Genomic DNA, 14,430 nt, shown 5'->3' with positions numbered 1-14,430 from the left:
TCTGAATGAGGCTCTCACGCACAGCATAACCATTTTTCCATTAGTGCACTAAAATTCAATATCATTCCTCTTCATTCCTCTTACTGGAACTAGGACCTATAATTTGCTACTGGGCTGAGTTCAGGCTGGTCACCTACATTTTCACAGATTCTGAAACGAGCTCCTGAAGCGTGGCTCTCCAGCAAAAATGCAGGAGTGGGAAACTAGCACGTTGAGGGTTCACAGACCATTGAGCTGAAGGAGTGAAGTGGGACTCGGAGAACCATGCTCCATTCCCAGCTCTCCTGTAGACTTCTCTGAGATCTCAGATAAATCTCAGATCCCACTGATTGCCATTCCGCATCTCCACAAGAAAAATATGTTTTTCAACCCTTCGTCTTTTTTCGTTTCCTTAGCCATCAGCCTTTAGAAACTGATATGACTTCTTACAACTGGCTTTTACAGCACCAGATGCAGAGAGGTTTGTAGGCACTAAGGGAAAGTAAATCATACATGCTGCCTTCATCATCAGGGCTCTGAGATGGTGGACTCAGTGCCATGGGGAAGATAACTAATGGCCCTGCAGTAACATTGCCCATGTTGACACAGTATCATGTTTAATAAGTTATTCAGAGGAGTTTCTTAAATCACATCTTTTCTGCATGTTCTCTTCAGCCACAAGCAAGGTATATATGTGTTTTTAAAGAGAGCATACACAAATGTTTTAACCTTGCCTACCAACAAGCTTGGAGTACCCTCCTGCACTGCGATTGCCAGAGGACCCTGTGCTCTGAAAGGCATGTCACAGAGATGGAAAGCTTTTACATGCATGTTGAAGCAGTAAAAACTCACTGGTCTCAGAATGCCATTCCATTTAACTCTGAGATTTCCTTAAATGATCCATCTTACTTTCGCCCCTCTTCCTTCCACCTTTACAAAAGGGGAGGTAGAGTCAAGCCTTCCTCTTTCAGCAAAGGTAAGGAGGAATTAATTAGTGTTATATGATGCACTACCCAAAAGTAAAAAAGGCTTTACCTCTAGTCTTTGGGCCATCCTGCCTTTTAAAGCTGAATTCAGACTCTGTGTTTTCCTAATCCTGCATTTCTTTGCTCACTAGGCGATCAAGTACATCAGCTAACGCCACCTGCAACAGTTGCTTTGCAGATTACACATTTACTGATGAGGAACTGCATTGGAGTTACTTGGTCCAACTGCAGAAGCCCCGAGGTGGTAACAGTTGTGGTTTTCCTGGTGAGTGGGATTAGATTGGAATTGTTAACAAGTGCCAGGAAGGTTTCCCTTGTACCATGGCTCTTGTGAAAGGCTGCTTCTGCCCAGACGTCTGTGGGGTGCATGTGAAAGGGGAGGAAGGTGCTGTAATTGTTGAGCAATTTCAGTTAACTGAAATGGGAAGTGTTGCTTGCATCATTGACCAGCAGATTATCGGCTTTTATGGCCACAAGTAATTGAACGTCCAAGCTAGGATGCTGGGGGCACGTTGCTACGATTTACAGTTTATTGAGCAAAGCAGGAGCAAGCAAGCAGAATTTAGCAATAACTTGACTTAAGAGCCTAATGGTTGAACTCCTTTCTTTCTTCCAATCTAACGATGCAAACACAGATCATATCAGTTTGGTTGTTCAATAGGAAATAAAATCACCCTTTCTTTCCCTGCCTCCGAGCTAGTAGGTCAATATCTTTGTACTAAGAAAACAGATGAACAGAAAGGAAACAGAGATTGGTATTAAATTATAAACTGTGTTACCTTGAAAACGTAAAACAAGCCAGTCAGAGCAAAGATGAGGTTAGATAAGCTCTTTGTGTGACACATAGCGCTGCAAAGCACTGGCAAGCAGAACAGAGGAAACGAGTGAAAACAGGATCTTTGAAGACCACTTAATGTGCCCACCATGTGCTGACGTCTCTGAAAGGGCAGGTGCTAAACTCAGCTCAGCTTTTCATCGTGGCTGTGCCAGGGAGCCGGGTGAGACCTGCTCCATGTCTTGCAGGTAACCATCCCACAGCATCGCTTCTGGAAACAACCAGGTTTTATCCTAAAGCTATTTACAGTGCTTGTTGTCATTGATTCTGCTGCATCAGAATCTTACTCAAATCAGTGTCTAAAAGCTGTTACTAACATCCAGGCTAACGCTACTATCAGACAGTTTTTACCTATTTACCCTTGTGCTTTGCCCTATGACTTCATTCTACCTTGATAAGCCAGCTTCCATAAAAGCTTCATTTCCATGAAATCTCTTCTGTACCAGACTGAGTTTGTTATTAATTTTATATTTTAAAAAAATCAGTGTGATGTTATGAGTTGTTACATGACTCTAGTAAAAATATACTGACCAAAATATCCAGGAAAACATTTTCTGACAGCTGTATCTTACTCTTGGCTCCTCCTCATCTTGTGTTCAGCCAAAACCCCTGCTGTCCCTCCTTTGTCACTTTCAACAGAGGAGCTTTGAGAGTGCCTTCTTAACCATATACTCTTCCCCGTCACACTATGAAATTACCCCTCTCCCCTTTTTTAAAAGAACTTCAGGCCTTAGCCAGGGTGTTCTTGTGCAACCTTCTGATACTATTGCTTCTGTAAGTTTCCTATATGCCTAATTCTCGTGCTGCCATCACTACTGCAAATATAAACAAGATAGGTGCACCAACCTCACTATGAGGAATTCACCTATAAAACTTCCACTCTGACAGCTTTTCTTTGTTTCCCTTGTCTCAGTCTGAGTTATTACCTTGTTTTTCCAACTGTGTCCATACTTCACCGATTTACAGGTAGCTCAGATCTGCCACGTTTCTCCTGGCTATAAAATCAGTTATCAAAAATACATGCCTCTAAGAAATAAATTCTTGCGATTAAGAGAAAGTTTTCTGGTTTGGAAATAAAGCATAAAGCACATGCCTGGGAAATCTCAGCAACTTCCTGCTAACTCCAAGGAGTCTGGGCTTCAGGCAATCATTTCAACAATTTCACTGTTAAAAAGGCAAAATAGGAAATGCAAGCAATAGATACAAGTGTGCTAAGCTTCCTGGAAAAGCCAAATACAGGAAAATGTTTAAAGCTATTTCTGTCTTGTTAAAGGAGAAGACACATATGAAAGTATCAAAGCCCCATTATGATAGCATCGGACTCAAATCAGCTGAGCTTGCTGAAGATAAACTCAAACGCAAGCCAGGAGGCACATACATAATTTAAATGCCTTTTATGGCACTCAGCATCCAGCACAAGCTAATGCTGCTGCAGAGCTTGTTTCCTGCTCTGCGTTTACCACAAACAAGCAGGGAGCCCCTCTGAGACAAACAGAGATGGCTTTTCTGAGGCCAAGCTGGAACGTGCTTTAGTATGTTAAGAGTCCTAAAGTATTTGAAAATGCTCTGAAGTTCTTCATTCTGGGGAGAAAACAGTGGCTGGCCTGACGGTGAGAGGCACTACAGAAGACTTCTCAGGGTAACAGGACCAATTCACAGATTTGCTCACGCATATCCAAGCTGTACACTGCTGAGAAGAGCTGGCGACCATTTGAGGGCCTGTACACAGCACAGCTTGTATACTGTATACACAAACTAAAAAAAGCCAAACTGAGTTATGCAGTGGCTGGCTCTTCAGGCCATCCAGAACTCAGTCACCATTCCCAGTCCTATTTTACATCATCTACAGCTGGCTTTGTTCTGAGCTGACAAACAGCACGCTCGTGTGAGTTGCTGTTGGTCTTTCGTTGCTGAGCATCTTAGGCTGTGGTCCTTACAGACAATCAACAATTCATTTGCATCCTCACCTCAGCTTCTTTTTTTTGTATTTGCAAGATGCTTCCCAAGAACAGTTCCATGTGCCTGTGGTAAGGAACGAAGTGCACAGCACCGTGCTTACAGCTGGGCAGGTCAGGGAAGGAGTTTCTTTCCATGAAGGAGCTGTGTTTCAAGAAATGAGATCCTACCAAAACTAAGGTAGTGTGTGCAGTATCTTTTAAAAAAGCCTTTGTAAAGTCATTTTAAACTGGGTTTTACACACTGCCAATCTTCTAAACCACAGAGTAGTTACCATTCATCTGTATGTTATTACTAGCAGCATAGGAAGGGGACTATCCTAAAAGCAACAAATCCAAGCTCCAGTAATTTTTTTTCACTTGTGACAGCTCATTGTCCAGACAGGAAGGTAGCAGATATTACACATCTGTGAACTGCAATGCTAGGATGGTTTTGCAAATTCCTGCTGTTAATAAAATCATTGGAGCAGGAAGACATGAACAAAGATAATAATCACAACGTATGGCACTATTAACTGCTGAGTTTTTTATGGCAGTGCTTCAGCGCTTTTTACAGTAACAATGCCACAGGATCTGTGCCTGCCCACAGCTCTGATACAGTAAGCTCCATTTCTTCTCCTCAAGAGAAGATGCTTTTCAGCATTGAAACTCCTTTGATTCGGAAACACACAAAAGACACCCACGCACATTCAGCTGGCATCGTGTGCTAGCTGCTGAGACACAGCCGCCACTGTGAAGCCGGCAGTAGCACGGCTCTCCAGGCAACTGTAAGACATATGGAAACCCCAGGAGGTCACGGGAGGTGGAGCAAGAAGTGTTATTTAAGGGCTCATTGTGTTTTCCTTTTATACAATAATAGTAAAATGCTATTTCTTCATTTGAGCAAGAAACTGTTCTACATATTCCTTATAAAAAGCCTGAAAGGAGGAAGGCAGAAGCCTACCTGCAATTTATTTAGGTTCAAGGTCTGTTCTGCTGCACTGCACGTAACTATGCACTTGGCAAAGGATTCCTCCTAAACCACCCATCAGAAATCTAAGCAAAGGCTTGACACTCCTATATAGAGCCAAAATTATCCTTGCCCCAGCACTGGCACTGGCACAGGAGAGAGGCAGCGTGTGACACCTCCTTAAGGTCACTGGAGACATGGGTGACCTCTGTCACAAAACACGCCAGCCTTCAAAGCAGCTCTCACGAAGCCGAGTTAAATGGGTTTTGAGTTTCCCCAGGAGATATCGGAAGCACTAAGAAAGGAGAAAGCCTGTGCTGCCACTGTAGGGGTAGTGACTGCCTTCTCTCTGGGATATCTGGAAGTTGCTGTGCTTTTTTTCACCTCTACAATCTATATTGCACTGGGATTTGAAGGGGAAAAAATAGGGAAGCTTTCAGAAAAGATGGGAGATGGGCAGCATCAGAAAAGATCTGTGCTACCGATCTTGAAATGTAAGTGGAGGATTAAAAAAAAAAGCATTGAATTATATATATTTTTTAAAGTGTGACAAATGAAAAATCCCCCGAGCTGGTAAAGCCCAGCTGGACAGACAGGAAGGTGTCAGCAGTGACACAACCCACACCAGGTGCAGGGTCAAAACTAAATTGTCTAGAAGTCCTGTCTCCACTAAGGCATCCACACAGCAAGGAGCAGACTCCCCAGAACATTTTACAACAGAAAGCTAGCTAGGTCCCAAGATTGCATCCCAATGCATTAGAATAACACCAGCAAAACAAAAACAGAGAGATTCTGAAGGAAAGCTAAAAAACAAAGTTGTTAACCTGCAATTTACCCGCTGCAGACCTTGGGATATGAACTTGTTAACTGAGAAAAGCCAAGTTAGCTCCCTTGCTTACAGATCTTAGCCAAACAGTTTCTTATCTCTCTTATCACAGATGGAATGAAACAACTATGAAACAAAATGTAAAAAAAAAAAAAAAAGTCAAATACTTGCATGCATTGGGTTCTCTTATCTGAGTTAAGCATCACAAATGGGCAGTAGGCTCAAGACCATTTTTATCTTTTTTCCTCTCTGCACCAGCAAGATTCACAGAGAGACTTCAGGAAATAAGCTTAAAGGCCAAGAAATATTTGTTCTCTCAGAGAAACTGCATCCTCATGCTTTTGCTAATCTTGTTAGGCTGAGGACACGCACGCTGCCTGCCGGAATACATTTCCACTCCAACGAGAAGCAAAGGATGGTTATCCAGGGCTCAGCTGCTTGGAGAGAGGCTGAGCGGCTTTAGCAGCAGAAAGCCTGAGCTCAGAGAGCCGCAGTGCCCGAGGAAATTCTGTATCAGCTGGTGTCAGCTCCTGTGGAGCACCTAACGAGGTGCATCAGTGCAGAAAGGGACAGCAAGGGGAACGCTGCAGACCTGCTGCTAGGCTTTGTGGCACCGGCCAGGTCGTGCTAAAGACCTGCCAGCCTCTGCCTGTGACCGCCATCCTGTGCACACCTGCAAGCGTCACCCCAGTGGTAACAGCCACCGAGGGAGGAGCAGCTTTCAAGACAGCTTTGAGAAAGAACAGGAGTGAAAAAATGATTTAGAAGGATAACCAGGTGAAATTTTTGAAATGAGTAATTGACAAGGCAAAGCGCTGAAAAACTCAAACCTCATTCAAGTCGAGGAGACTTCTTCACCTCTGTCACTTCACAGAATGGGATCCTGGTTGCCAAGGGATTTTCTTTACCTAATAATTCATCTCCTTGCTGCAGACTTATTGTACCTGGGATGTACTGCTAGCTTGAGAATGTCACTGCGTTAGAAAATAGGTAATTTGTTTGTGAATTAAGACAGAGAAATGGTTGCTTTCCACCATCTGTTCTGGACAGCATGCAAACCTTGTACCTTCTTCGTCCACGCTTCAGTGGCAGCGTCTTCCTCTGTGAGGAAGCCCTCAACAGTTTGCCAGTGACTCTTTTGGCTCCCTCCTCACATATATTAAACCCTCAGCCAAATGAGGACAGGAAGATGAGCCCTTTCCCCCTGCAAGGCTTTAAAATGCAGTCAGCAGTGAATGGTGCATCTGAAATAGGCTTGGGCAGACCCAGGCAGGTTCCAGAAGCAGAAACATTTGCTGCAAGCAATGTTCACTCCAGGCATAAAGTGATGGCAGGACAAGCCAAGAAACAATTTGGCTTAATTAATTTACATCTAATGGCCATAAAACCGAGACACCATACTCCATAAAAATCAAGTGTCATCTTTTCAAATCCTTTAGACTGCTGTGCTACAGTCTTTCTCCTTCTTCGCCACTTAACTCCTGCTGCTGCTTCAGTGATGCTTGGGGCCTGCTAAGATGTTTTCTCCTGGCACTGTGGTAAACTTCCCTACCCTGGGAAGGAGCTGATTCCTCTGAGGCCGCATCAAAAGCATCTCCTGTCATCACAAGGGCATTATCCAGTCACATCCCCGTCCCATTTGAGGGTGGAAGGGGAGTTTTCTTTGGGGAAAAAGGACATACGATCTCAGCTGCTTCACTTCCATCATTCTGGGAAAAGACATATAGGCTAGGTAAAATCATCAGACTACACGTGACATAAGAACATTACCTGGGTGGTAAAAGAGGGAAATTTTGAACCACTGCAAGCTTACACGCAACTGAGAACACTGTTCTATTCCCCTTTTGTTTCTCTGTGTAAAGCAGAGCTGATGAAAGCTCAGTTTCTTCACAGCAAGTGCAGAAGAAACATTGATAATTGCGCATGCAATTGGGAGCACTATCTGAAGAAAGAAGAAACTGAGCTGCTGGCAGGTGTTAAGGGAAGTTTGCACTCTCCCTGCCTGTGCCAGCTTGAAACATCCCCACATGCTGCTTGACCCGTCTGTTCTCAGATTCCACGAGTCGATCTGCCAACAGCTCTTTGCCCTGTGAATCTGCAACACTCCTTTGAACCTTTGGCAACAGCAAGCCAGAGTTTGGAAACCATTGTCTAAAATGACAAATAAGCACGACTCAGGAAAAGAAAAAAAAAAAAAAAAAAGATTACCTGATGCATGCATAGTTTTAAAATCCTTTCTTCAATTTCCTGTTAAGCAGGTGCCTGGTAAAACAAACAAAATATCCAGCTGAAAATAAAAGTACTGTCTAGGTAACTTTGAAGGAGACTGAGTGATGGAAAAAAGCCCAAACCCTTGGCACACAGAGGGGCTGTTCTTGTGAGTAACCCTACTACAGAGTGAAATAAGAAAAGTAGGAAGGGGATGAAAGTGTCAGTTCTGGCAGGGTGGAGAGGCTCAGAAATAAGCTCCCAAGGCCCAGCCTAAAACTCAGGATGAATCAAACAGAATACTGAAATCCCCTCTCTGCCACTTCTACAGCACATTCGGCAGCCAGTCAAAGCCGGGTTGGTGAAGTTGCGTATGCCCAATAATAGGGCTGACCAAGATAATTCTTTGGAAATAAAAAAGCTGAAGGCCTGAATTTATTCCAGCAACGAGTCTAACTTATTTTATGCATGACCGCTAATATGAGTTTGAAGGACTAAAATTAAACTTTGCTACTTTTAGAAAACCTCTAGTACTTAACTCGCTGTGCATCCTGAGCAGCACAAACACACTGAAGTGCCTGTTGGACTTGGCAGAACAAGCATCCTTCTGAGCTGCAGAAGAAAAAAAGAATGAAGTTAAAAGTGGATTTCTTTTGGACCACGTGTTGTTCTTTAAGTATTTAAAAAATAATTGAAGACTCCCAAACTTTCCTATGGCACAGCAATTGTCACTACTTTTTACACCACTGACAACGTTTGGTTCCTCCAAGGGCTGCACTGGGTGCAAAATTAAGAGATATGCCAGGAAATAAGAAGTGCTTTGCACCACATTGCCATTATTTGTTAACATCTAGTTCTATTTTTGCTTTTCAGCATAACTTTCTGTACACTCACCCGCAGAGACATGGTAGTTTGTTCAGCTCTTGTCCTGCAGCTTTCTCCAGCAGCTGCAAGTGAACTATTTCCGCATGTATCTGAATGCTGCCCTGCTTCATCTGTGCCTACCAGGAGATCTGAAAGGAGTCAGCTTTGAACAAAGAACCACAAAGAATTCGGTTCTCATTGTTGACAGGACTTTTTATTACAAAGAGTAACAAAGTGCTTTCCATAGGATTCATTTAGTACAGAGCGTTTAAGAAACGTGGGTTTTGCTTTTTAGACGACAGTTTCAATGGGATGGTTTTTCAGTGCAAACAGGGTCCTCCAAGATTCTCCTTCGTGCAGTTTCTTCTCTGTACACAGTAGTTCAGACATTTATGCATTTGGCAGGTGTGAAACAGTACCAAAGAGTCCATCCTTTAAAAAACAGGGGTTATATAAAAAGCTTTTCATACGTTACACTGACCAACAGAAATTATAACATTTGTTGTTTGATGCAGATTTAGGGGACAAAATTCCTTCATACAGTCCCTACACCCAGGTGCATCCAGGTACTTTCAGTTCCGATAATCATAAATACCAATATAAACAGACAAAAGTGACCTTTTTTTTTTTTAAACGAACCTTCTGCTTTTTAGCTAGGGACATTCTTGGAATGCCTGTTGCTCTCCCTGCCTTCAGCTACATTTGGATGGAAGGAAGAACACAGCACAAGGACTGCTCACCCATTTCCTCCTCACTTTTGGCACAGGTTTACAATCAGATTTCTTATCATCCATATGAGCATCACTTCACTGCATTCCATTTTCCACTCTTTGGGTCTGACTGTATCTCAGTCCCCTTTATTCCTTATGCCTCTTCTTTCCCTGCAATTGGCAGGGAGATATAGCAATAGCTTTAAAAATAATAATAGTAAAAAAGACTATGCAAATTCTTATATACAATGGAATGTATGAAACCAAGAAGGCAGACAGTGGAAGGTGAGGGGTATCTTCATGCAAGGCTCGTTTTCTTCATTTTCAGTCAACCTAACTCCATTAATTAAACTCCATTCTTCTGAGTTTTAAAAAGTTTAAAAGCTTCTACGAAAGACAACGTTATTACCCACAAGAGAAACAATGTCAAGTATTCACCATACACAACCTCAGTCCAAAAGCTACCTTTCCGTACATCGCAGGTATAGAGACACGAACATGAAAAGAACAACTGAAATGACTCCACGAGCAAAACAGCCACAGTGATGAAGGCAATAGGAGGTTACATGCATATAAACAATTCCCTCAGCTCGACACTCACACCCGTGGTTCATTGCTCCCCATTCCTTATGTACAAAGTCACTGCTCCAAAAAACACCACGTGCCGTGCCACAATACAGCGTCTTCACACAAGTGCTACTGCAACGAGGGGATCACGTCGACACTTTCCCACAAGACAAAAGGAATTGGATGAGCTTCTCTGAACAGTAATTTGATTATGGGAAGAAAGGAAGGATTTTGTTTTAAATGACAGGATGCTTTTGTAGAATAGCCCTTATACAGGAGAAGAACACACAAAACCACCATTACAGCTATACAAATATGCAAAGGTATAAACAGATGTTCTGCTTTCTAAAGGATTTGAAACAAAAACCAGAGTTTACCCATAGGCACTTGAGTACAGAGCTTCCTGCCGCTGAGTTCAGTGTGTACTTGCTGACTTGCTGTTTGCTTTTGGACTTGCAGCTGCGAATAACAACCCCCTGTACCTAGGAGCACCTTCTGCTGTCAAACACCTCCCTGCCGTCAGCGTGGCTGTTTAACCAGGTGCCATCCAAGCACGCCCCAGGCCTCTTCCCACAGCCATTCAGTCACACCAGTTCGCCAGAGCCTCCCGATCCACAGTCAAGGTCATCAGATCTGGACAGGAGACACGACTCCTCACAACACAGCTACTCATTAGAGCAGCTGAGACATTTTTACAGGTGGCATTCAGGCACCTAAACACTTCAAAGGAGCCAAGTGTCTTAAAGTTCAGAGCACTAAACAGCAGTCAGTACACCAACAGGAAAGCCTGTAAGGACTGGGGCCAAAGGCCCTGGAAGCTGAGCCCAGCAACCAACACGATCCATACTGGCATAAAACCTGCCTTGTGAATCCAGTTGCAGGGCTGGGACCGTAAGGGAGCTACCCTTAACTTCAAAAGTCTTTGGAAAAGACTCAGCATTTTCAACTAAAAACTATCTGTTGTTGATCAGTGCTAATATAAAAATGTTTAGGGGAAAAAAATCAAAACAAAACACTGCAAAAGCTTAAGTAGTTTTCTGTAAATTTCACAGCTGATATTGTATCACTAAATAATGTATAATTTCATTCTGCCATAGATGAAGCCAACTTTGTAATTAAGTTAAAAAGCAATTAAGTTAAAAATTGTACAACAAATGTTAAACTTGTAGCCTATTTAGTAACAATTCTGTCTCATTTTACTATTTTCCTTTAAATGAGCACATTCAACTCACTCTGAAATACTCAATACATCCTTGGCATGGCTCCTAGGGAGCCAGGGAGAATTTTGCACCTACTTTTGAATATATATATATATATATATATATTCATATCCTATTCTCAGATTTGTGTTGCCCATGACACCCACCTGTTGAGGGATTTTTGAAACAGCAAAGATCCCACGGCTTGCTGCAGCTGAGCAAACCAAGCTACCAGGGCAGCTATGAGAAGTTCCCATGAGTGTTCCCACGTCGCCCAATTGAGGAATTTGGAGAAATATTGTTGCCAGCAGCAGGCTTCAAGGACAAGGTCTATGTGACTGCTAATCACAAGGGGGTTGTTTTCTTGCAGGTGGGGTTGTTTTCTTGTAGTTGTTTGTCTGAGTGCTTTTGACCAGTAATCTTGTGTGAGACACTGCCCGCCCCTGTTAAGTTCACTATAAAAGTGAGGCTATTCGGGCAATAAAATGGAGCATGATCTGACCACACTGGTGTCTGTCGTGCTTTCGGCCGTGCTTCCTGCAACACCCACCTATAGATACATATTTTACAGATACGCATTTTATTGCCTGTTTTGGAAATAAATTGTGCAGGACCCCAGAGGAAGCAGGACCCCTAGCATCGCTGTCTGGAATGGCAAATTCCCAACACCGCAGTTAAAACTACCTGCAAAGTCCATGAATTAGCCAAATATTTGTCTTCAGAAGGAGGTGTGAGGGGAAGAGCAAGATAAAAAAAAAAAAAAGAAAGCAGCAGGAGCTGAGTACATTCCCAAAACGGAGGCAGAGCTGCATTAGACCATTTGGCTAAATGGGATTATGATTCCTCCCCAGCCCTAAACAACAGCTGAAGTCACGTGTGAAGTCACCAGCATTAGTATAAAAGCATTTTTCTGGCGTAGCTTGCTTCCTGGAGGAAAACTTGGTATGAACTGTACTGAAGCAGAGGTGCTTTCATGTCAGGAAGCTGTGTCCATCTTCTGAGCGTTTGTCATTGGAGGTTTCTTAGCAAGCCTCCCTCGTGTATATCTACTTTTTCAGCAACAAACTAGCAGATTATGCAGATTCAGAGAACAAACCACACACAGCCCCTCTGGCAATGAAGCAGGACACTCACATCCAGTGCCCTCTTCAAACCAGACAGGAAGTTTTTACTATGCAAAACAAGAACATTGCAGGGTGGGGGATGAAAAGTCAGTCCTGGGACTAAGGCCCCAAGGGCGTAGAAAAGGGTACATTACTCTGGACACCATTATATGAGGAACGGCTCATTTTTTGCCCTTCAAAGCTGTAACAGAACTACTGACTTTGCTTTGAATTGATAATTTTAGTTCACCCCCATCCCACACCTCAGAAGTTCAGCAAAACACAATTCAAAGCTTTGCAGCTTTTGATGTGCCACCCATTTACTTAAACTCACAAATCCACCGAGATAGTGACAGCGTTTAAATACATAATCCAACAGGCAACTGTAAAACCTTACTGCTGTACATAAATAATGACAAGGCACAGAACAGCAACTAGTCCAAGAGCTTGTAAGCCAACGAACCAGAGCATGACCCAGAAGAATATAATAATTACGGGTTCTACTATCCGTTCTCCAAAGTACATCCTTGTGAAGCCTATTCTGATAAGGCTTTTGTTTAGTTCGCCGAAGAGAGTCCCCATCTTTTTATAATCATCTATTACGGGTTCTGCGGTGTGGTTTCTTTGTTCTTGTTGGACCTGCGGGGAGAAGACAAAATTAAGGAATATATTGTACAATCAGTTCATATTACCATGATTCATGTGAGCACGGCTCGGCAGTTTATATTTTAATGCATAAACACAGGATATACACACTATAATTTACTCCTTAGATCGAGAAGCTGAAAAGTCTTTGCAGCTTGTGACTTGGGTACAGCGTGGAAGATGAGACTGCCTGGTCTGAACTCTGAAATAGAGCACAGAAAATAGTGCAAGGTGGGCATGGGAACACAGACCAAAGTGGTGGTACCAGGAAACACAGCAGAGAGAGAGAAAGCTCTGCAGCATTCCCAAAATGGAAAATGATGGGGCAAGTTCATAGCACGGCAAAAGAACATCTTGAGATGAAGACAGCATGGTTCACAGCAAAAAACATGTGTCAAAGGCGCTGTTTCAACATGTGTATTGTAACTAGATTAGAGAGCCTGAAATCCCCTCTGTAATTCCCCAACGTCCAGAGATGCTTTGCACAAACCCTTACTGCCTGGTGTTTGGGTATGACGGGGCGAGCACACTTTCAAGATGATGAACATGAGTTTGCTAATCCTTCCATTAGGCAGCAATGCAAACACAAACAGCAGCTACTCATCAATATTTCAGTCAGCTGATCAATAAGGCCAACAAATTGCCTGTAAACCCTACATGCAATTAGTCCACTCCTGGATTCCAAGCACACGTGCGTCTTCAATTACGTCTCCACGGATGAAAGCTGCTCGGCGTCCCTGGTTACACGGCACAGTCTCGGTAGGAAACACAAACCCTGCCCACAGCAAGACAAAGTGAATTCCCGTTCCCCCAGCAAACCAACCAGTGCCTTTTTTTTCTAAGCCACACTTCAGGCCATAATGTGACCAACTGAAGGTCGGGCAAACCACCACAGCTGCTACTGGGGGAAAAAAAAAAACAAAAACAAATGAAAGCCTGCAGTCCCTCAGCTGTGTGTGCTTGGGTAGTTTCTTATTTGCATATTCATAAAGATTTTGGTTTAAGCTTTGGCACTGAATCCCAGAAAGGGAGGGGTGCAGGAAGCCTGAACAGTAAGGGGTGTTGTATTCAATGTGTGTGTGTTTCTGCAGAGGAGTCTAACCTTGGAGAATCGCGTTTGGTGTTACACACCGGCAGCCGCCCACCTCTCTGCTTTTCAGCCAGCTTCTCAAGCACAGGTCATTTTTGCCCCACCTCAGTGGATATGAAACCTCCATTTTTCAGCATTTTGCCCTTAATAGTGCTAACAATTCAAGCAGCTATTAATTTCTCTTCAATTCCAGCGTTTCAACATCAGTCTCTCCAGGAAAGGTAGAGCCTCTTTGGTAAGTAAGCCCAGGCTTGCTGGAGCAGGCTCGGAGTGGCAGGGTGCTTGCTGCCCTAGGAACGAGGCATTTGCACAGCAGCTCTCGTTCCTCTCCTCACAGAGCACCGGGGGACACAGCAGAAACGCCGTACTATTAGCCTAAGTGGTGAATTGATTGCAACGATTAGGGAAAAGAGAAGGGATGTGTTGGGAAGGAAACATCCATCCTGTGGGACGGAGGAGGAGAGCAGAGAACAGCTCTCAAGTGGTGCAGAGACCACGCCTGAGAGAAACATCT

General features: G+C 43.4%; 1 protein-coding gene across 1 annotated transcript in view; it reads right to left on the bottom strand.

Moving 5' to 3' along the window:
- Nucleotides 1–8,794: 8,794 nt before the first annotated feature.
- Nucleotides 8,795–14,430, bottom strand: part of FAM241A (family with sequence similarity 241 member A) — a 273,201-nt gene continuing 267,565 nt past the window's right edge. Inside the window, exon 4 of the mRNA XM_068681980.1 lies at nt 8,795–12,820. Coding sequence (XP_068538081.1) covers nt 12,575–12,820 — 246 coding nt within the window. The 3' untranslated portion in view covers nt 8,795–12,574. The remainder of the gene's footprint in view (nt 12,821–14,430) is intronic.

Source organism: Anas acuta, chromosome 4, assembly GCF_963932015.1.
Source record: "Anas acuta chromosome 4, bAnaAcu1.1, whole genome shotgun sequence".
Classification (NCBI taxonomy): Eukaryota; Metazoa; Chordata; class Aves; order Anseriformes; family Anatidae; genus Anas; species Anas acuta.
Note: the sequence above shows the minus strand (reverse complement) of the source record. Positions and strands in the feature narration are given on the sequence as shown.